General features: G+C 39.5%; 1 protein-coding gene across 1 annotated transcript; it reads right to left on the bottom strand.

Moving 5' to 3' along the window:
• Window positions 1–101: 101 nt before the first annotated feature.
• On the bottom strand, window positions 102–21811 carry LOC138978569 (uncharacterized). Its single transcript, XM_070351313.1, has 10 exons — window positions 21038–21811; window positions 17888–18034; window positions 14358–14545; window positions 13357–13516; window positions 12497–12578; window positions 11461–11671; window positions 5400–5544; window positions 2975–3170; window positions 2371–2555; window positions 102–1671 (listed from the first exon to the last, which is right to left on the bottom strand). Exons 1-10 carry the CDS (start codon window positions 21333–21335, stop codon window positions 1607–1609), a joined length of 1677 nt encoding a protein of 558 aa, XP_070207414.1. The 5' UTR covers window positions 21336–21811; the 3' UTR covers window positions 102–1606.
• Window positions 21812–24922: the final 3111 nt, after the last annotated feature.

Genomic DNA, 24922 nt, shown 5'->3' with positions numbered 1-24922 from the left:
AGAGAGAGAAAGAGAGAGAGAGAGTACATTTAAGACAGTGGCAGTAACTCTTCACATGTGATATAAAACAGATTCACTTGATATTCACTCTCTTCAAACAAAAGTACTGCCAAAGTCTCATCCATCGTCTCGCATCAATATTTAAAGGAATACAGCGCGTTTGTGTGTGCGTGTACGTACGTACGTAAGTACGTGTGTGTGTGTGTGTGTGTGTGTGTGTGTGTGTGTGTGTGTGTGTGTGTGTGTGTGCTTGTCTCATTATATGTCAGTCTGGTTGAGTTTGCAAACATGTTTATTTGCTACACATTTATCAAGTGTTACCAAGGCTTACAACAGTTGTAACAATAATCTACACTACTCGTCATAAAAAAACTATACAGATTCGTTTGAAGGCAGATCTTTCTGATGAGGCCGTTTATCGTAAAACCAATTTTATGACTGGAAAGGCCGTTTATTCCCCTACGTTTTTCAGAAAACAGATTGAGTTTACATGACGTAGTGTCGATACAGTGGAACCTATACTACAACACAGACACCCCCCAAAATCAAATTCGCAAAATCAAGGTTCCTGCGTTAAAATTGACAACAAATCAGAACTGCTAAAACGAAACATGTTTAGCATGTCCTTAGACAGAACAATCAAATCTGCATCCAAATCAGTCAGTTTTTACATGTTTCGATTTAGTGGTTCTGAGTTTTTGTCGATTTTATCGCGGAACCTTGATTTTGTGAATTTGATTTGTGGTTTTCTGAAAAAGGTAGGGGAACCAATGCCCTTTTCAGTCATATACTTGGTTTTACAATCAACAGCCTCATCAGAAAGATCTGCCCTCAAACGCATCTGTATATTTTTTTATGACGAGTAGTGTAGATTGAAAATAAGTCAAACTCTGGTCTAAAATACGCTGGAACAAGTTAACCTCGCTATCCTCCTAGAATAACAGCAACATTGACATCTGCCAGATACTCCCTCTTCCTGTACAGTACAACATTGACGTCTTCAAACACATGAATGCATATTGGAATTGATTTCGTACAGAACCATCTTTTCGCCGGTACATCGGCGTCTCTTGCGCCTAGTTTTTTAAATTTTCAAAACCAAACCTAATGCTGAAACCCTGTGTTAAACAGTTTATTAGCTAAATTACTCAATTTGCTGATTTCCTAAATAAGTGCAAGCCTACTATGCCTGTGTTTTAGTCAAAAAAGAAGCCCTTATACAGGGGGACATTTCCTCTTAAAGATCAAACATACAGTTAGCTTCTGAAATATGTCAACGTTAGAGACCATAAGGTCGACGTAGCCTACTTGTGAATGTTTCGTTTTTTGTCATAACTAAACGTTCCATAAACTAGCCTTTCTTGTTATTGATCATGGAAAGATTAAACAAAGCGTAATATAAACAAGTTATGTGAAACGACAGTAATCTTTTAAAAATTAAAAAACATTTCAAAACGTAATACAAACAAAGTATACGAAACAACAATTTCAAGGTTGCGCATCTTGTTCACAACAGCCTAAAATCTGGTTATGGTGAGCGTTTTATAACAGCACTCGGTTGTTATTATTATCCATGTGTGGTAGATGTAGTAGGTGTGAAGTTTTCCTACGGACACTTGCACTTGTTGTTGGTCATGGGTATGTTGTCTTCTTCCTTCAGGAACACTATGCCTGCAATACATAGATAAGACAAGTACATTTCCAAGCTCCACCCTACAAATCATAGACTGGTATCTGTCTCTTTACTTATTGCTATTTTGAATACGGATGACATTCTCAATCAAGCTCACATTCGGTGAAATCGCGAGACGGGACTATCCGTGCTTCTGGTGTGTGGAACTGACCGACAGGGAACCAAACACAGGTACTGTGTTACCGTTTTCTTTCTTTCTTTCTAAGACACTTGTTTGACGATGGCAATTCAAGATTGATGGGACGTTCGAGCTGCACGGGACTTCTCGAGAGACATGCGTATGTATGCGTTCTCGCACTGCATTCCAGGATTATGATGAAAGATGACAGGCGGCAGAAGTGTAGCAGCACTTTGGCTAACACTCATCCATGCCAGGATTTCGCGACAATACACGAATTACGAAAATAGCTCCGTCGGGTTGGTATGTGTTGTGGAAGAGTGAGCTTTTCTTGCAAAACCTCTGTCAACCATTGGAGGGGCCAATCACTAACGACGGGAGTGTTGGAAACACGTGCTCCTGTCCACGCTCTTCACACACACCCCTCGCTGCTAGTGATTGGCCCCTCCAATGTTTGGCAGAGGGTTTGCAAGAAAAGGCCACTCTTCCACAACCCATACAAAACCCGACAGAGTTATTTACGAAAATCGTCTATACACAGGTTATTCTGTTAACTTACCAGCGAGTGCTGCTTGCATTGCGGCGTTCACATCACAGGACACTCTGTGTCTCCAGTAGGACCGTCTGTCCTCATACTGGTCAGTCACGTCCGATGGTCCCCCCACCAGTCCTCCGGTCAGTTCGCTAGGGTTGGGCAAGGTGTCGTTCGTGATGCACGCCTGGCTGATGTCTACGGGACAAGACCTTTCAAATGCGGAACAAATAATCTACGGTTCAAACCAGATGGCTTAATTTGCTTCACAAATGTTGTAGAAATTGACATAATATTCTCGGACAGAATGGAAAGGATAGCCTAAGACAGTGATCTCAGGGTGAATGCACGAATCTTCGTGGCGGTAGTTTGCTATTTGTAGAGCATGTTACGTCTCCAATAACAAAATACATTCATTATTGGGATCATTGACAATTGCCTCAAATGCTTTCTTTGCTGTTCAGCAAAAACGACAAACGCTTGCTGAAACACGAAGTTCAGACATATAAACCGATAGATGTAACTGGTTGAACTGCATTTTTGGTAGGGTGTTTTTCTCTCTCGAATTTTAGCAGGTGTACTGCAGCAGCCTTATGTTTAAAGTACTTGGCCCATAAATAAAAATACCCACGCTGCCCTGTGGTGAGGCTGTCTGGGAAAGTTGTTGCCGTAACCAATGAGGAAGCTGTAGCAGTTGCTGCCACTCCTCTGTGCATTGTCCCCTAGCATGTAGTTGACCTGTTCCACAGCGAACTGGTTCAGGTTCTTACCGTCCACACTCTCAATTCCGTCTCGTGAAGCCACCAGGGCCAGGAAGGCGGCATTGACTGAAACACGAGAAAACACTCAGAGAAACTGAGTTTATTGGAAGAGGTCCAGTCGCCCGCTGTAAAACCTTATTGACAAACATATTTCAGGACAATAGTATAAATGAGCAAACCAAATCTAAAAAACAAGTCGCGTAAGGCGAAAATACAATATTTAGACAAGTAGCTGTCGAACTCACAGAATGAAACTGAACGCAACGCAACGCAGCAAGACCGTATACTCGTAGCATCGTCACTCCACCGCCCGTGGCAAAGGCAGTGCCCGTGGAATTGACAAGAAGAGCGGGATATTCGTTGCGCTGAGAAGGATAGCACGCTTTTCTGTACCTCTCTTCGTTTTAACTTTCTGAGCGTGTTTTTAATCCAAACATATCATATCTATATGTTTTTGGAATCAGGAACCGACAAGGAATAAGATGAAAGTGTTTTTAAAACGATTTCGAAAAAAAAATTTTGATAATAATTTTTATATATTTAATTTTCAGATCTTGTTTTTAATCCGAATATAACATATTTATATGTTTTTGGAATCAGCAAATGATGGAGAATAAGATAAACGTAAATTTGGATCGTTTTATAAATTTTTAATTTTTTTTTACAATTTTCCGATTTTTAATGACCAAAGTCATTAATTAATTTTTAAGCCACCAAGCTGAAATGCAATACCGAACCCCGGGCTTCGTCGAAGATTACTTGACCAAAATTTCAACCAATTTGGTTGAAAAATGAGGGCGTGACAGTGCCGCCTCAACTTTCACGAAAAGCCGGATATGACGTCATCAAAGACATTTATCAAAAAAATGAAAAAAACGTTCGGGGATTTCATACCCAGGAACTCTCATGTCACATTTCATAAAGATCGGTCCAGTAGTTTAGTCTGAATCGCTCTACACACACACACACACACACACACGCACACACATACACCATACCCTCGTTTCGATTCCCCCTCGATGTTAAAATATTTAGTCAAAACTTGACTAAATATAAAAACCACACACAAAAAACACAAAAAAACCCAACCTGACTCCTGCTGTAACACACAATGTTTAACAACAACAACAACAACAACAACAACAACAACAACAACAACAACAACAACAACAACAACAACAACAACAACAACAACAACAACAACAACAACAACAACAACGACAACACAGAAACAGCAGAAAAAATCACGTAAAGCGAAATTACTATATTTAGTCAATTATTTTGTCAACCTCACAGAATGAAATTGAATTCACTGCAATTTTTCACAAAAAAACCAATATTCCTTTGTCTATACCCCGCGGCTAAGACAGACCACGTGAAAAACGTACAGTAAGTGACAAGACAGTATAGCGCAGTAGTACTTGCGCTCAACAGGAAAACACACTTTTCTTTATTCTTTTCTTTCTGAGCGTGTTTTTAATCAAAATATTACATATCTATATGTTTTTGGATTCAGGAAATGCTAAAGAATAAGATGAAATGATTTTTTGGATCGATTACGAAAGAAAAATTTAATTTTAATTAGAATTTTGAGATTTTCGATCAGTTTTTAAGCTTCCAAGCTGAAAAGCAATCGCATAGTCTGGGCTTCGTCGAAGATTACTTGACCAAAATTTCAATCAATTTGATCGAAAACTGAGGGCGGGACAGTACAGTTCCGCCTCAACTTTCACTAAAAGCCAGATATGACGTCATCAAAGACCTTTATAACAAAAAAATCAATGGGTTTATGGAAGAATTTGTATGTAAGGTTTCATGAAGATCAGCCCAGTACGTTTCTCGGAATCGCTCTGCATACAAACACACACCACCCTCGTCTCGATTCTCCGTCTATGTTAAAACATTTAATCAAAACTTGCATTGACTAAATGTAAAAATCCAAAGACACAAGTAAGCAAAAATGGGATTCTCGTGCTTTTTCTTTTGTTGTTACATGAAATAGCACGATTGTTTTAAATGAATGTGCCTATATTAAGCTCACCACGGACTGCCGGCTTTCGCGCTGCAATTGTGTTTTTGTTTTTTTACACTTTGAGCTTTTTCAACTCTGTAGGTTCCAATGTACAAATATAATACACATTGGATGTGTTTTCTCTCCGAATTCAATAAAGAAACAGATAATACTACATGGCTTGCTGTGTCATATCAGATTTACACGAGTTGTGTTTTTTAATATTTAAATGCGAGCGAAAGCTTATTGTATTTGTTGGATTGTAACGGAGAAAATACGCGTACCAGCATATCTGATGGGCGTGACAGCACTCCTGTACACCAGTCCACAGGCCGTGTGGTCTGGGTCCGACCCCCTCAACCAGTCACTGAAGAACTTCTCCACGTTTCTTTTGTACTTGGACGTTCCAGTCTCCTCCCAGTGCAGTAGCTAAAATACAAACAATATAATTCTTATGTCTTCTAAAATATATAAGGATAAGGATTTCATATAGTCCTGTGAGGTTACCCTCATAGACATTCAGGATGCTTTCTCACTGGGGAAAGCGAGCTGCCATACAGTACGGCGCTATACATTTTCTTCTTTTTCCTGCATGCGTGTATTCATGTTTCCAATTCCAGATATACTGCTGACGTTCGGAAATCGGGGAGAAAAAAAAGCAAGAATTGAGAGTTCATGGAACGTTCAGTTGACAAATCAATCATTGGCGATAACCTCAGTCTATTGGTTTGCTTTCTGCTATCTTGGGAGAGGCACAGCTCACAACTGACGGTGAGTGTTCTCTTTGCATCAGTATCATCTGCCTGGTGTGTATCTGGTTCGTCCACTTTAAAAATCGATTGATCCATGTTCCAGTTTATGTCTTATTTTCTCACTTGAACTTAAGTAGACTGGCCATTCTTTGTTTGAATTGTGTATGCTTTTAAAAATCAGCAAGTTTCCGTTTCGATCTGCCAGGTAAAAGTTGTCTGTTGTATGAAGCAATTTTTGTTGTGATCCAGTCACAAAGTCAGCCACAAGTACTGAGCGGTTTCAATTTAATTCAATACATTCCATTTCAATTCAATTAAGTTGAATTCATTCCATTCCATTTCAATTTAATTCAATTCAATGCACAATTGAATTCACAAACTTGTTATCTGAATGTTGTATAAAATATCCAGAAACGTGTCTTTTGGCTCCTGCACAAAGATTACATCAGGTAAAAACTACATGCAGCTTATTATTCGTACACCTTGATTCCAATCATCATATTGATTAACATGTTGTTACCATCGTGTCAAGAGATTAGTTATCAATTTAAGCTATTATAACATTCCAACAGGATAACTGCTTACATAAATCCTATTCATACATAAATATAAATCTTCTTTCTCAAATAAACAAACAACAAGTCAGGTAACTGAAACGATAATGGGAGCGATACAAAATAAAGGAAAGAAATGTCAACTTATCTTCAGGTGTTAATTGTCGGTATTTCAGAAAACAATATTGCACAGAAATCTGTTTTAGTATATATGTGTTTCAGATTTCTTTCAAATGCATCAAGACATAAATTTAAAGAGTTTGGCTTACATTCCCAAATCTGACCAAGCTTTTACATGGGATAAGATCACCCCCCACTTGACACACACCACAATACATGGGATAAGATCACCCCCCACTTGACACACACCACAATACATGGGATAAGATCACCCCCCACTTGACACACACCACAATACATGGGATAAGATCACCCCCCACTTGACACACACCACAATACATGGGATAAGATCACCCCCCACTTGACACACACCACAATACATGGGATAAGATCACCCCCCACTTGACACACACCACAATACATGGGATAAGATCACCCCCCACTTGACACACACCACTTGACACACACCACAATACTCATCCTGACTGCTGTATGTGCATGGGATAAGATCACCCCCCACTTGACACACACCACAATACTCATCCTGACTGCTGTATGTGCATGGGATAAGATCACCCCCCACTTGACACACACCACAATACTCATCCTGACTGCTGTATGTGCATGGGATAAGATCACCCCCCACTTGACACACACCACAATACTCATCCTGACTGCTGTATGGGATAAGATCACCCCCCACTTGACACACACCACAATACTCATCCTGACTGCTGTATGTGCATGGGATAAGATCACCCCCCACTTGACACACACCACAATACTCATCCTGACTGCTGTATGTGCATGGGATAAGATCACCCCCCACTTGACACACACCACAATACTCATCCTGACTGCTGTATGGGATAAGATCACCCCCCACTTGACACACACCACAATACTCATCCTGACTGCTGTATGTGCATGGGATAAGATCACCCCCCACTTGACACACACCACAATACTCATCCTGACTGCTGTATGGGATAAGATCACCCCCCACTTGACACACACCACAATACTCATCCTGACTGCTGTATGGGATAAGATCACCCCCCACTTGACACACACCACAATACTCATCCTGACTGCTGTATGTGCATGGGATAAGATCACCCCCCACTTGACACACACCACAATACTCATCCTGACTGCTGTATGGGATAAGATCACCCCCCACTTGACACACACCACAATACTCATCCTGACTGCTGTATGTGCATGGGATAAGATCACCCCCCACTTGACACACACCACAATACTCATCCTGACTGCTGTATGGGATAAGATCACCCCCCACTTGACACACACCACAATACTCATCCTGACTGCTGTATGTGCATGGGATAAGATCACCCCCCACTTGACACACACCACAATACTCATCCTGACTGCTGTATGTGCATGGGATAAGATCACCCCCCACTTGACACACACCACAATACATGGGATAAGATCACCCCCCACTTGACACACACCACAATACTCATCCTGACTGCTGTATGTGCATGGGATAAGATCACCCCCCACTTGACACACACCACAATACTCATCCTGACTGCTGTATGTGCATGGGATAAGATCACCCCCCACTTGACACACACCACAATACTCATCCTGACTGCTGTATGTGCATGGGATAAGATCACCCCCCACTTGACACACACCACTTGACACACACCACAATACTCATCCTGACTGCTGTATGTGCATGGGATAAGATCACCCCCCACTTGACACACACCACAATACTCATCCTGACTGCTGTATGGGATAAGATCACCCCCCACTTGACACACACCACAATACTCATCCTGACTGCTGTATGGGATAAGATCACCCCCCACTTGACACACACCACAATACTCATCCTGACTGCTGTATGTGCAGATTGGGAGTGTTTATGATTAACTAATTGTACAGATTACCACTATTCTCCGTTGAGAAATTAGTTAATCAAAAATGCCCACATTGCACAGAAGATACCCAAGCTAAACATTAGTTTTGTTCTCATGGGAGGATGGTCTTATCCTATAAAATAGCATGGACAGATCTGATACAGTGATTCGAATCATTTACAAGTGAAGGACTATGCCTTGGAAGAAATATTCCACTGCCTGCAGTGCTAATACCGTTACGTCCAACATCATGATTGTGTCATTTTCCATCTGTCTAGGGCACGTGTGTTACAGTACTGTTTGGTTGGCCAGTACTATCTGGTCAAATGGGTCAAAATAGCCATTTCTGCACTTTCGCTGCTTGTGGAAGACACTTCAAATACTCCTATGATACGAGTGATAAATATCAAGCCTACTGACAAACTGCCACATTTTCGCGTTTCGTTACATTTTCATTTTTATATAATTTTCTCAAGCAATGGGAACTCCCGGGATTCCCCTTTAACGCGCGCGTCATGAAGTTCGGCTGCAAAATGCACGTGTCGCTATTTTTCACCTGTGCCCAGCTTGTAGCGTTTTGTGGCGAAAGAGGACTTGCGGCAGACAAAGAGGACGAGAAGAATGTAAGCCATAATGCAATTGTGGCAAACTATCATTCATTGAATGTGTTGCATTGTAGTGATCTAGTTCCGTTTTTCCTTTTTTTCCCCCCACCCCCAACACACACACACACACACACACACACACACACACACAGAGAGAGAGAGAGAGAGAGAGAAAGAGAGAGAGAGAGAGAGAGAGAGAGAGAGAGAGAGAGAGAGAGAGAGAGAGAGAGAAGCATCCCACAAAGAGAAACTTGAAAGGGTAATAATAACTGGCGGTAAGGACGGTACTAGCTGTGGCTCTGACTCATAACCTTGACCGACTTATAGCATCCTGCTTAATACTAAAGACCGTGTTACATAGTCGTTTTTTCGTTAGTTTCGTTCTGTTAATTCTGTCCGGTTGATTTTTCTTCTACTGGCCATTGTCGTATTACAGACACAAGTGACAAGCATTTGCCAGGTATCAGATGTTCTTGCAGTAAATGTTTACTTAATTTGTGTTAGATGTACTTGACATCAAACTGCATTAAAGTCGTATTACCGTTAGTTTACATAATGTATCACCGGTTTCCTATCCGCTTGACTTAGAATTGTCACCATTTTCCATTCTTGTATCAATGTGGATTTTTTGTTTCTGTTTAAAATCAGTTTTAAAAAACTGATTTTAAACAGACTGTTTAAAAGTGAGAGACCTTTAGTGCTTTTGTCATGAGTGTCTGAGCTTTGAAGCAGCAGGAAATTGCGGCATTTTCTTCAAATAAACATGATGTCTGCAGTTGACACGCGCGCTCACATAAGAGACTGAGAGAGAGAGAGAGAGAGAGAGAGAGAGAGAGAGAGAGAGAGAGAGAGAGAGAGAGAGAGAGAGAGAGAGAGAATTGAATTGAATTGAACTTTATTTTACAAGGATTTAGATTTAAGGCTACGCCTTTTCTTACAATCTGTCCTTGGGACGCATAGACACACAATTATATAATTAAAAAAAAAAATTAAAAAAATTAAAAATTAAAAATTAAAAAGTTAAAAAGTTAACCAACAAAAGGAGGTCGGAAAACGTGATAATAAAGATGACGATGATGATGATGATGACGGTAATGATGATGATAATGATGATGATGATGATAAAGATGAGGCATGAAGAGCATACATATGTGGTTATTCATAAAATCAAATGCATACTATGCAGGTAATTATAAATACAAGCTGGTGGCAATCGAACATGTAGCAATAGTGTAACAAAAATATGTTCAGAATATACAATGCACAGCATATTTTTGACGTAATACTAAGTTTGGTAAGTCAAAAGGCGTTAAACTACTCAGACATTAAGTGTTTTTTAACACATTTTTTACAACTTTTTAATGACTTTAGGTGCTTAAAGGAGGATGGAAGTGAATTCCAAACTGAAGTACCCGAAAAAGCAAGACTGGTCTTATACAGGTCAATTCGTGGAATTGGTGGGATCAAGTTGACCGACCCATATCTGTGGGTAGCTTTATGAAATAATGATGTAATGTAAATCGGCACTTTACCGTGATACAATTTATGCATGAAAATGGCTTTGTTTAACTTGAGATGCTTTTCCAGTGGAAGAAAGTTAAGCATTTTTAGAGAGAGAGAGAGATAGAGAGACAGAGATAGAGAGAGACAGAGAGAGAGAGGGAGAGAGAGAGAGAGAGAGAGAGAGAGAGAGAGAGAGCCGAGAGAGAGAGATAGAGAGAGAGAGAGAGAAAGAGGGAGGAAGAGAGAGAGAGAGCGAGCGAGAGACAGAGAGAGAGAAAGAAGGAGGAAGAGAGAGAGAGAGAGAGAGAGAGAGAGAGAGAGAGAGAGAGAGAGATAAAGAGAGAGGAAGAGAGAGAGAGAGAGAGAGAGAGAGAGAGAAGAAAGAGAGAGAGAGAGAGAGAGAGAGAGAGAGAGAGAGAGAGAGAGAGAGAGAGAGAGAGAGAGAGAGAGAGAGAGATGGAGGGAGGTGGAGAGAGAGTGAGTCAATCCGAAAAGAAAAGCCGGATAGCGATATTGACTTAACAACTGTGTCAGTGTGGGTGAAAGACTACATGCTACCAGCCAGTACAGGGGCGGTGCGTGTGTGTATTTTCGCCGGATGAGGTTCGCTCATAACTTTTATTTTACTTTTTTTACTTTTTTTTTATAGCATCATTGCTTGAGCATCTCGCGACGGCTACACTGTTAGACCTGTGTACGGGACGCTTTAAAACTGCTCGCAAAGGCAAAAGAAGTTTCGTTCAGGGAGAAGTCCTTACTTGTTCACTGCTATCCAGATAGTACTGGTTTTCCAGGTAGTACTGTAACACACGTCCGCTTGAGTTCGTGTCCCAACTGTTTTTCATGTTATCATGATTGTATCTTATTGAAATTGAATAAAACCTTGTTTAAACCAATTGCCTGCAGTTACCTGACAGGCCACCTCGTTGGCGTCCGTAGAGTAGACCCAGGCCTTGTCACTGGAATAGAATGTGTTCTTGGCTGTCTGAAAATAGCTGTTGTTCTCTGTGGCTCTTTTCAGCCACACGGCAGCCACACACAGCTCGTCATTGTAGGTGCTCACACCGGTGTTAGGGAGTTCCTTCTTCTTCTCTCTTTTTGTGAATTCCGAGTGTTGAAAGCTGTGACAGTCAATGTTTTGTATTAATGCTATTTGAAGAAGAAGGGTAAAAAAATCAAGAAAGCATGTTGATGATGATACTGATGATGATGATGATACTGATGATGATGATGATGCCGCTGATGCTGACGATGCTGCTGCCGCCGCCGCCGCAACCGCTGGTGGTGATGATGATGATGATGATGATGATGATGATGATGATGATGAAGATGATGGTGATATATTTTCATCCTTCGTGCAGTTGCTGTGCAGCACCTGTCAAAAACAGTTATGCGTTGAATGTATATACTTAAGAAAGGCTTCGATGCTGTCAATCGAACTCTGTTTGGGTCAGTCGATATGAAATCGGGTGTCAGCGGATTAATGTTGAGAAAAATAAGAGCTGTTATGTATAACACTGTTGGAGCATGTGTTGTTTGTAATGATGGTTATACGACTTACCTTTAAGGACAACAATGATTTTATTATGAGTCCAATGTTTGTTCTTTGCTTATAGTTGGCAAAGAAATTTATTGAGAAAAAAAACCAAGCCAGGTGCAACCCACTGTCCTGCGGAGATTGAGTTTGATTAGTTTATGTTTGCCGACGATCTTACCTTGTTAGCGTCTGGTGTCACTAGATTACAGAACCAGTTAAGCGTTTTATATACAGCAATTCAACGATTGGGTCAATCAGTAAATTTGGATAAGTCAAAGGTGATGGTTTTCAGAAAAGGCGCATCTTAAGTGCAAGAGAAAAGTAGACCTTGGGAAAAAAATCAGGGGAGAAAGAAAGTCCAAGACAAAGCAGGCGAGAAAGTAAGTACACAGGATTAAATTAAACTGACGTTTCTTGTATGCCTTTGTAGGTAGTGCCGAACGTGTAGATTTGTTCCGCGGCTGTCAGCATACTGTTGGCAAACTCTGCATCTAACAGAATATAAATAATGAAACACATTATTCTGTTCAGCAGTTAAGATTCCATCAACTTTTCACTGGATGCCGTGAAATCTTCCAAGTAAATGTAAGACGACTCAGTCAAAAAGCATTTCAGAGGTTAGTCATTTAATCAGTTACCCAACGAGCAATTAACGAATGAATAAATGAACATTAAACATTATTGAAACTCATTACAATATATGGGAAACACAAGGCGCCTATGCAAGGCTACATTTCGTCACGCTCATAAGATAATTGCCTATGTTATTTTTCGATGTTTTGAGAAAAACGCAAAAAAAATCTTTGGTTTCTGAACAATCTGCCTATTTCATTTTAGTTATAAGTTGCAAACTGCCTATCTCGAGCTGTTACCACAGGATAAACGTGAGATAAAGAGCTGACAGCAACATTTTCAATCAGCAAAACTGCATAACAACCCACAAAGAGCTTTTGCATACCTCCACATTCTCAAAACAAGTCTTCCTGTATCATAGAGAAAAAGAGCTTAACTCAAGAAACGAGATCGGCAGTTTTGCTTATGTTACCGTGGCAATGATTTCCGATGGTCTGAGAGTTTATACTCTCTAACACATGATAGATACCCTTCCAGTAGCTTCCCCTTATATTGAAACATTGTTTGGATCCTTCCCTCACTCACACACAAACACACACACACACACACACACACACACACACACACGCAGATTTACCAATCAGTAACTCTATCCATTGTTTACTCATTATTTGATAAGTCAGTCACTCAACATACCTGACTCGTTGAAGACGATGTAGCCCAGAGCCAAGGCAGCAGCTGTCAATCCCGCCACGTCGCTGCTATTGTGAGTGGTGTTGGCCTTGTAGACAGGGCGGTCGGTCACCATGTCCTGAGGTCTGGTCCACACAGCGTGGTCTGCCTCCCAGTCTCCCACCTGTGGTCACAGCAGGTAATGTCCTGACGTTAAAGGCCCACTCCGCCTCACCGTCACAGTTCTTGTCAGGCTTTTACATTTGATTTACCCATTCCTCCACTTGGTCACATACCAAACATGAACACAATGGCTGCTTTTATGTTAATTCCGAAATGGCACCAGTGTCTTTCACGTCACTAATTCTCAAAAAAAAATACCACTGTGCGCAGACAGCAGCCAGGCTGTCCTTTTTAATATGTGACCACGTGGAGGGATATTCTTACCCCGTTAAAAAGCCTGGCCAGAGCTGTGACGGTGAGGCGAACTGCCTATCTCGAGCTGTTATCACAGGATAAACGTGAGATAAAGAGCTGACCTTGCCTTTAAAGACACGAGTAGACCATCTTATTTTTCAATATTCCTTCTTCAGAAGGATAAGGATAAGATTTTATATTGTCCTGTGAGGTTACCCTCATGGAAATTCGGGCTGCTTTCTCCCTGGGGAAAGCGAGCTGCCATACAATATACGGCGCTACCTATATTTTATCATTTTTTCTGCATGCGTGCATTCATGTTTCCAAGCCCTGAGACTTTCGCTGTGAACTTGGGTTCTTTATCGTGCGCATGCGTGCACACGGGGGTGTTCGGCCACCGAGGAGAGTCTGCACAAAGTTGACTCTGGGAAATAAATCCCTCGCCGAACGTGGGCAATCGAACCCACGCCGATAGCGACAACTGGTTTTGAAGCCAGCGCCGCTACCGACTAAGCAATTTCCCCGCCCGCCTGAAGGTATTAAGGTAGCAGGCAAGAGGCAAATGGTGACAATTATATCTGAAGAACCACAATGACAACATCACTCACCATGACAACCAGTTCTTGAGACTCGTTGTCCCAGCAACGCAGCAGGTAGTCCAGTGCCCATCGTGCTGAGTCTGTGATGACGTCAAACTGACCGGCAGCCTGGTAGCCAGCTCTGAACCTGACCATTGACCACAGCTGTGTCACCACGGACCACGCCATGGCTATCGTGTACTTGATATAGTCTCCCCCTAAAGTAAGACACACTTTTCAGTCTTACTTCAAAAGTGCAGCTGAAGAACACATGGCTCAGTACAAATATTCAGCTTAAGTCTGGCTCAAAGTAAAAGTAAAGATTTACAGTTAAACAGGTGTGAGTACAGCTTCCGAAAGCTTAGTTGAAAACAAACTTACAACTCCGCACACGTTAGGTTTAATTCTCAGCAAGGTACAGCTAAGAAAGGTGATTTCACCTACTGTCTTTATCGTCCAACCTCTCTGATTCCATACACAACGATGAATTATAAAAATAAATCAAATCTCCAATACATCGAACAATCAAACATTTTTTCTCCACACACACGCACACACACGCAAACCGTACAAGATAGACATTAACAAGCTAGGAAACTCAAAAGAATACACTTGGGTTTTTTATTTTTATTTATTTTTATTTTTTTATTTTTCAGTTATAGTTCTGTTGTTATCATCAGAAATAATTCAAAGTTGTAGTACTGTGGTAGTCATCAGACATGAAAAAATATACGAAAAAAAAAAATCAAACATGATTATAAAGTTAAAGTTCTGTTGTAATCATCAGAAATGAATCAATTTTAGCCGGTGGTAATCATCAGAAATAATTCAAGTTATAGGCCCGAAGTTATCGGCCTTTGAGTATGAGTAGCCATACTTCACGTGACTGCTGATCGCGCCCTTCGTGCATTATGATTCAAAATGTTGTGTTAATTTTAGTCCCGATGTGTGGTTTTGTGAAAGTTATACTGAATGTCTGTGCACTATTAGTGATGTTATTAACATGCTTTGCATGTGAAGGAGGGGAAATATCATCTGACAAAAATAGAACTTTCACAACGGACCACCTGTAATGGACGGAATCTTGGTTGTGGTTGTGTGATTTCCTCGCAGTATCAGTAGACGTTTCACACGGCCTTTAAAAAAAAAAAAATGACACCCAAATCTAACTTTTTCCCATATTTAAATTTACCAATGGTCATTTTGGTAATTAAAATACAATAATTCACAAATCAAATATAATCATTTTTCAAACTTTCCCTAAAATAACCCGAAAAGACATTTTTTTTTCATTAAAAATTATGGCAACATGAATTTTTGTATAAACAAAATCTTTACATATTATCCAACCCTTCATCACCTCTTGGCAATTAAAAACGAAATGTTCAAGGGTGTCTAATTCATTACACAATAAACACGTTTTTCGATGTTCGTAATCCCATCTTGTTTAATAAAATGTTGGTTGGATATATTCTTCTATGCAATAATTTCCAGTGCAACAAACGTAATCTTTCTTTTCAAACATAATTTGGTAAAACAGTTCCGTGGATGTGGATTGTTGGTTTTTGTCCAAGTGGAATAGTTGTCACCTTATACGCAAGCCTCAATAAAATCCTAATCAGTGGTAATTTACGCGATGGTTTGCTCGAGAAGGAATTTCCTATGCGTAATCACTCTGCATTACTGGACAGAACAGTATACTCCCTTGTTTCTAATTTGCAGACAATTTATTGATCAGGTAACGCGGGTAGTATACCTTGTATTATCATTAATCATTTCATAACAGTCAGTTTTCTCCTAAATACGCACAAATACGGCAAATTATATTTCGTGGCATGCCTACACCGTAATAAAAACAAAAAATCTTTTTTTTCCTTTAATTTGCCAAGCACATCATCTGGGGCGCTCAATAAATACCACTGATTGCTACAATATTCCTCATAAACTGTTATAAATGTGTTTGAGCTACAATGGACATTAACATTTTCATGTACAATACCTCTTTTTCTTTTTACGTTTTTAATTCGTTAATCTCCTTTGAATGTGTATGTGTTGTTGGAATATGTATTGGTGAGACATAATTATGTATGCGTATAACCATCATACCAAAGATATAATGGCTAACATTTTCATAAAATATGTTTGTCTGACATCTAAACATAATAACATCACTTATTCCCCCCTCTGCTTCTTTACCTCTGTAAACTTGTAGGGGTAGTTATTTTTCGATAATCACCCAGCAACCAAACAAATAACGACCCAGCAACAGCCTGAATCCTCGATAGTGCAATGGGTTGAGAGGTTGTTCTGTTTCGGTACTACTTTTTGCGACTGAAAAGTTCCGAACGCTCTAATGTACGAAGTATACATCTCTGGAGCAAACAATACAAACATACCGCATTTAAATTAACAACTACAGGCCTGAACACATGAATCTCCATATAAAATCCATGAGTTCGGTTGTTTTCTGAATCTCATCTGCTGTGCTCAAGCCGTTCATCACAAGCAATTTCCCAAGGCAAGTAACTCATACTTTGTCTAGCGACAAGAGTAGTTCCCCTTCTTTTCACTCAGTTCCTTCGACAACAGACTGCAATCCGACGGTCAGTTTTCAACAATATTTCATTTAATAAACAGATCACACGCAACCAAATGCACACATCTCATCAATTTAAACAACATAAAGGGGTTTCATACACTATTTTCCCCAGAAAACTGAACTTCATACAGTTTTTAACGTTGGAACACGGGTGCAAAAGTTCGTCTGCTAGTCCCATTTGACGAAAAAACATTATCCAAAGCGATACCAAAACATATACAGAACACACAATGTCTGCCTTTGCCGCCACAGCAGAATAACAGCATATCTGTGTACTTGATTTTAGCCCAAAATAGGAAAACTGACAAGAAGTGTTAACAGAATGGAATGATTTGCACGGAACTATACAACCGCGCATTAATCGATCGCCTGCGCAGGTTGACTGGTTGAGAGAATAGGATTCGATCAAACTTTCGCAAAAAAACTCTTCTTTTCTTTGAATAACTGAAGAAAGGAGGAATAAAGAGGTTACACACCTCGTCTCAGTGATTATAAAAAATAATGGTCTCAGTTCGCGGTCATGAAAAAGCTCGCTAAAGCTCGCATTTTTCATGATCCGCTAACTTCGACCATTATTTTTGATAATCACTGAGACTCGGCATGTAACCTCTACATACACCGGTACACTTCAATAAATCTAAATGTAGGCCTACTGTTATCGTATTGAGTTTTAGAAAACCCGGCATCGTTTCTTTACATAGGTAAACCACACCTAAAGCCTATCTTACCCCCGATCCATCCACTCGCACCCCCAGTCAGACGCACACTCATGTATATGCATCCCCAAAGACAGATACACGCATTAAAAGAATACACTTGTGATATTTAAATTTGTTTTCTTCTTTTTGAGGCAGAATAAGTTAATGTTCGACATGCGCGATGTTTTTAGGATCGAAGAATTAAGCCCTTGTCCAATAGAAGGCAAAGTAGAGTGTTTCAATATCTAGCGCCCAGCACTGACCTCTGTACCAGCCCCCCACTGGGTTGTCATCCATGGCCGAACTGACCACCCAGGGCAGCGGTCTGAAAGTGCCCGTCAGGTTCCCTGACCGTTGGGCGTAGTGAAAGACGATGGACCTGTTCAGCGCCTCCATGTAGTTTCTGCTATCTGTCAAAGATATGAAACAATTACTGTAGCCGTCATATTTTTATTGCAATGGTCATGCCTTAGATGTCTCTGTTAGTTGGCAATAAAAACACACCTCAGAATCCACTGTAATCGTTGTAATATTTTCAGTCTACTATAAATGTATATCTTTAGCCTGTCAAAAACCATAACATTGCAGTGCAGCATGCACTATATATTCAGTTTAATGTCCCTTTAACTTTAACTAACAACAACAACAACAACAACAACAACAACAACAACAACAACAACAACAACAACAACAACAACAACAACAACAACAACAGCAACAACAACAACAACAACAACGATGACAAAAACAAATGTATGCACTGCACCCATTATTATATTTTAAGGGTAATTTGTCTGAGTTACTGATCAAAGACAAATATACAATCACTGCACTGTAGACATTACTTTATTTTTAGTACGATGGTTGACTTGTATCTGTTGCCTGTCAAAGAAAAAACAAGTCGCGTAAGGCGAAAATACAATATTTAGTCAAGTAGCTGCCATTTTTCAGCAAGACCGTATACTCGTAGCATCGTCAGTCCACCGCTCATGGCAAAGGCAGTGAAATTGACAAGAAGAGCGGGGTAGTAGTTGCGCTAAGAAGGATAGCACGCTTTTCTGTACCTCTCTTTGTTTTAACTTTCTGAGCGTGTTTTTAATCCAAACATATCATATCTATATGTTTTTGGAATCAGGAACCGACAAGGAATAAGATGAAAGTGTTTTTAAATTGATTTGGACAATTTAATTTTGATAATAATTTTTATATATTTAATTTTCAGAGCTTGTTTTTAATCCGAATATAACATATTTATATGTTTTTGGAATCAGCAAATGATGGAGAATAAGATAAACGTAAATTTGGATCGTTTTATAAATTTTTATTTTTTTTTACAATTTTCAGATTTTTAATGACCAAAGTCATTAATTAATTTTTAAGCCACCAAGCTGAAATGCAATACCGAAGTCCGGGCTTCGTCGAAGATTACTTGACCAAAATTTCAACTAATTTGGTTGAAAAATGAGGGCGTGACAGTGCCGCCTCAACTTTCACGAAAAGCCGGATATGACGTCATCAAAGACATTTATCCAAAAAATGAAAAAAACGTTCGGGGATTTCATACCCAGGAACTCTCATGTCAAATTTCATAAAGATCGGTCCAGTAGTTTAGTCTGAATCGCTCTACACACACACACACACACACACACAGACACACAGACACACGCACATACACCACGACCCTCGTTTCGATTCCCCCTCGATGTTAAAATATTTAGTCAAAACTTGACTAAATATAAAAAGAATAATAAATACACTGTAGTTTTTATTTTATTTTCAGTACGATGTGACTGCTTTATTTGTGTATGTTACCCGTGCAGGAAACATGCATTATCGGCATTACTTCGTTTTGTTTTTCCAATCGACGCTGGATCACTATACATATTGGTCATTGCGGTTCTGCGTCAAAACCAGTCTTGCGGTTTTAACACGTAGTCACGTTTATATTTTGATTTGTTTGTTTTACGATCGAAATTTTAACAAGATGTAAATTTGCGTGAGAAGAAGAATGTCTATATCTTTTATTGCGACGGTTGCAACCGATATTGTGCCATCTGAAATTGTCGGAAATGAAAAATTAGTTTCAATTTTGCAACTAAGGTCAACAACAGTTATCCTCTTCCACAGCAAAAAGAGAGATAATTCTCAAATTAAATATATTTATTAGTAAGAACGCTTGAGAATCTGTGTTATGATATATAATTTGCCATTAAATGTTCTCATTGTTATTCGTAGAGGCAAAAAAAGTCTGAACGTTTTCAAACAACCTCCATGTACCAAAACAAATAACCAAACCAAAAAAATCAACGCACTGTACCTGTTATTATTCTAGTACGATTAACATTTTATATGTGTCTTTTAACTCTCAGAAAAGAATGACGTCCATGTACTGTAGCTATTACTATATTTTAGCGCGATGTTCACTCTTTCCATACCATCCCGAAGAAGGCAGTTACATGCCGAAATATTGATTTAAACTTACCTAACCTGGTTACTGGTGTGTTTTCTTTTTATTTAGATGTTCATTAAGTATATACATGTATGTGTTTGCTACCGGTTTGAAAATAAATCAGTGCACAGTACCTGTGATTCAGAACGATGCGAATGCTTTTTTCTGTGTCTTTTACTTGTCAGAATACAATAACTGTCGTGCAGTTGTTTTCCTATCAACTGTACAAAGCTAATGGCTATGCTCTATATACGTGTGTATCTTGGTAGAAAGAAAAATAGCAATGCACAACCAGTCTTGCTTTTTTTCCTTCTATACACAATATTGTTATCCGTAAAATAATATTACGAATAACAATGAGAAAAAACTTAACGTTTTCAGTGTAATATATCCCTGTTGCCTATCAGAGAATAAATCACGCATGGTCTTAGTCTATATTTAAGTATGATGTTAATTAATGCTTTAAATGGTTCTTTTACTTGTCAGAGAGAATGGAAAGGGGATGCAAGGTAGCCGCTACTATATTTAGTTCCATGTTGATTAATGCTTTATATGTCTCAGTTATCTGTGAAACAAAAATCAACGCTAAAGTAAAAGAGACACCAATACACTGTTGCTATTATCATATCATAGCACAATGTTAATGTTTCATATGAACACTGTTCAAGACAAAAGAAAAATCTGCTAGTACTAGCTAGTACTGCTATAATTATGGTGTTTGCTACAGTATAGCTACATTAAACAAATGTTTATATACAACCACACAGACTGTTGGGTATTCTTGGACATTAAATCTTATGAGTGAAATTGCTGTTCCTTTTGTTTTAATATATAATGCTAACGAAGTAATCATGGGTTGTAGCTTTCAATGACAGCGACAATACAATGTTTTGTTAATTCCTTTGTCATGTTAAGGCAGCAATTAGGAGGTTCAACAATAACAACAGCATCCATTCGTACGCACAAGTGCTTCTTTTGACAAACGAGTTAGCCCCAGGGCTAGGCATAGAAGGTGTTTGTGACGTCACAAGAACAGAATGACCTCTGCACATGTTCTCTGCGATGGTGAAGGTCAAACAAGAATCCTGCATGGAGCATTGACGAGCACATTGTAGATGGTTTCCGTTTGGTGAATTGAAAGCAATGTCTTCTGTGAACATTTCATTGCAGAGACCAATGTTAATGAATTCCACTCTACTGGGAGAGCCTGTGGCGCCATCTATGGCCAAAACGGTGGCAAGGGCGACAAAAAGAGATTTCATCCTTGATATCAACCGATACGCTACGGTGTATGGAGATGATACAAATGAGACAATAAGAATAATCACGATATTTACAGTTCCGCTGCAATTATGTGATACTAAAATGCGCCCATAATAATAATCAGCTGATGACACCGACGATAAACTCGAAATGTGTCTCACGTTGATCTGTTATTTCTGCTCGTAGGTTACACTCTCTTCTTCGTGTTTCAGTAAATGAAAAACTACTGCATATCCACAGCTCCCCAAAGCAAAATACTAATCGAATTCGTGCATTCGCGTTTCCTGCAAAGGAAATTCACAGATATATTCTAGATGCGAATGGTTTTTCTCGTGTGAAAAATAGTCTTATTCCCATTGAATCTTACAGATCCAAACACAGATTGTCACAATTTCTTTCTAAGTGTTCTTCTTTCAATTGTACATCACAGAACCCAACATAGAAAAACACAACTACTAGAGTTGTGGGACGATGCATGTGGCGTGCAGCACTAGCATCAGCTCTCCTATGCCGGTTCTCATGAAAACACACGACTGTTTAAGAAAAAACATCGGGGCATTTATTATGCATAGCAGGAAGACCGATCGTAGCATGTTTTGTCTGGCGATTCTTTCAGTTTGAAATAGAATCATTTGAAACCGAAGCCAAGCTTTTACGCTTTTGTCCACAATTTCGTGTCGATTTAGATTTGTTCCTGTTGAATGTTTGCAGAGGAGGTTTTAATGTGTAGCATGCTGACGATTCGCGAAACTGTTAATCAGTTTCGGATCCACCGGTATGTTTACATAATTCTGCCCTCGGTGAACAGTAACCAAATTGGGTATAAACAGAATTGATGCAAATTGTCCTTTGATATCTTTATCGGTATATAAAGCGCCTGATCCGGGAAAACGTTTTGTTAATTTGCCTATACAAATAATTCAATTGATTTGTCAAAATGAAATCGGAAGGTTGGTTATTCTGACTTCTACAGCAACGAAGACCCGTTCCCTGGTGATCCCTGTCAAGAGGTGGCTTTTGTTTAAAAAGTAATTGTGGTCGCTGATATGAAAGCTGAGAGATTTTATATGATGAAACAGTGATGCTATGGACACATATGAATCAATATGAAAGAGAGAGAGAGAGAGAGAGAGAGAGAGAGAGAGAGAGAGAGAGAGAGAGAGAGAGAGAGAGAGAGAGAGAGAGAGAATTGAATTGAATTGAACTTTATTTAACAAGGATTAAGATTTAAGGCTACGCCTTTTCTTACAATCTGTCCTTGGGACGCATAGACACACAATTATATAATTAAAAAATTAAAAAGTTAAAAAGTTAACCAACAAAAGGAGGTCGGAAAACGTGATAATAAAGATGACGATGATGATGATGATGATGACGATGATGATGAGAGAGAGAGAGAGAGAGAGAGAGAGAGAGAGAGAGAGACAGAGAGAGAGAGAGAGAGAGAGAGAGAGAGAGAGAGAGAGAGAGAGAGAGAGGGAGATATGTGAGCACGTTTCGTTTTTGGAGAATAAAATGCTTTGAAAATGTGTTATTTACAGACACAAATAAGTATCTGATTATAGACAAACAGCTTGCAGATTTTAGACATTTTCATTACAGACAAAAACGAATTTTAAGTTACAGACACAAAGTGAATGTATTGTTTTGTGTTATATTAAACGTTTATTATTTTTTTGGGAACGAAGGTGTGGAAAGAGTTTGGAAACAAGCACGCAGTAAATAATGCAATACTAGACATGTAGAATGACTTCCTTGTGGCAGATTGATGTGGCAGAAATCAGTTTAAATGATGGAAGGGGTGTATTGACAGCAATAGCACCTCACCACGTTTTGTTGTGGCGAACCAGTGCAATGTGTCCGGTGCTCAAAACACTCACGTAGCCTTTGTCGCAATACTGCATGTGAATGACTTCCTTCTTCTGTGACCAGATTTGATGTAGGGGGGTTCAAAAAGAAGGAAGCTATATGCTCTGGAAATTTTCTGTTACAGCTAACATGGGGTAGTGCCGCTTGAGAGCAGCGAAGCACTGCGGAGGGTTTCATGCGTGCAGCCATTGTTGAAACCCCAGACATTTTCATTTCATTTTTACATTGAGTCAAGTTTTGACTAAATGTTTTAACATAGAGGGGGGAATCGAGACGAGGGTCGTGGTGTATGTGTGTGCGTGCGTGTGTGTGTGTGTGTGTGTGTGTCTGTCTGTGTGTGTGTGTAGAGCGATTCAGACTAAACTACTGGACCGATCTTTATGACATGAGAGTTGCTGGGTATGAAATCCCCAGACGTTTTTTTCTTTTTTTGGATAAATGTCTTTGATGACGTCATATCCGGCTTTTCGTGAAAGTTGAGGCGGCACTGTCACGCCCTCATTTTTCAACCAAATTGAAAGCCCGGACTTCGGTATTGCATTTCAGCTTGGTGGCTTAAAAATTAATTAATGACTTTGGTCATTAAAAATCTGAAAATTGTAAAAAAAAAGAAAAATTTATAAAACGATCCAAATTTACGTTCATCTTATTTTCCATCATTTTCTGATTCCAAAAACATATAAATATGTTATATTTGGATTAAAAACAAGCTCTGAAAATTAAATATATAAAAATTATTATCAAAATTAAATTGTCGAAATCAATTTAAAAACACTTTCATCTTATTCCTTGTCGGTTCCTGATTCCAAAAACATATAGATATGATATGTTTGGATTAAAAACACGCTCAGAAAGTTAAAACAAAGAGAGGTACAGAAAAGCGTGCTATCCTTCTTAGCGCAACTACTACCCCGCTCTTCTTGTCAATTTCACTGCCTTTGCCATGAGCGGTGGACTGACGATGCTACGAGTATACGGTCTTGCTGAAAAATGGCATTGCGTTCAGTTTCATTCTGTGAGTTCAACAGCTACTTGACTAAATGTTGTATTTTCGCCTTACGCGACTTGTTATTACTTTATTGTCCCATCGCTGGGAAATTCGGGTCGCTTCCTCCCAGTGGAAAGCTAGCAGCAACGGAGTCGCGCTACCCAGGTGTCTGCGTGTTTAGGTGTATTCAACCACCTGCACTTATGGCAGAATGACCAAGGTCTTTTACGTGCCATTGTGATGACACGGGGGTGGGACATGGCTTCCGTCTCTGGGTCTGCACATAAAGTTGACCCGTGTCCGTCCCGGCCCGAATTCGAACCTGCGACCATGTTGAATCACTCTATCTTCTACAATGTCCAGCTTTGACAAATTTATATCCAAATAGAAATCTGAACGACATGCAAAATAGTAAATGATTTCCAGGTTTAGATTTAAAAAAATCACATTTGATAATGTTTGTTTTGACATCAAGAAGAAAAGGCACAATGCAATTTTGTATGCATCAAACATACTGGTAGTTGTCCTTTGGGTCCGAAGACGAATTTTGCGTTTTCCAGCTTCATACTAAAGCCAGTCAGAAGCTCTATCAGAACCTTCCTGCGCGTCGTATAATATGGGTAATACGCTGTAGCGAGTGCCACGTGACACGTCGTGTCTGCTTGAAAAGTTCTTGACACTGTCGCTTATGCAGTGTGTGCACATGTAAATCTAACTATAATGTTGAGT

This window comes from Littorina saxatilis, linkage group LG10 (assembly GCF_037325665.1).
Source record: "Littorina saxatilis isolate snail1 linkage group LG10, US_GU_Lsax_2.0, whole genome shotgun sequence".
NCBI lineage: Eukaryota > Metazoa > Mollusca > Gastropoda > Littorinimorpha > Littorinidae > Littorina > Littorina saxatilis.
This window is presented reverse-complemented; position numbering and strand designations above follow the sequence as displayed.

Bases quoted from the DNA above. Each gene is read 5' to 3' on its own strand.
- LOC138978569 (XM_070351313.1), bottom strand. From the start codon at position 21,335: ATGAAATCTCTTTTTGTCGCCCTTGCCACCGTTTTGGCCATAGATGGC. The intron at 2,556-2,974 runs GTGGGTATTTTT...CGCATTTGAAAG, and splicing joins CAGCCTCACCACAGGGCAGC to GTCTTGTCCCGTAGACATCA. The intron at 1,672-2,370 runs GTAAGTTAACAG...TATGTATTGCAG, and splicing joins AATGCAAGCAGCACTCGCTG to GCATAGTGTTCCTGAAGGAA.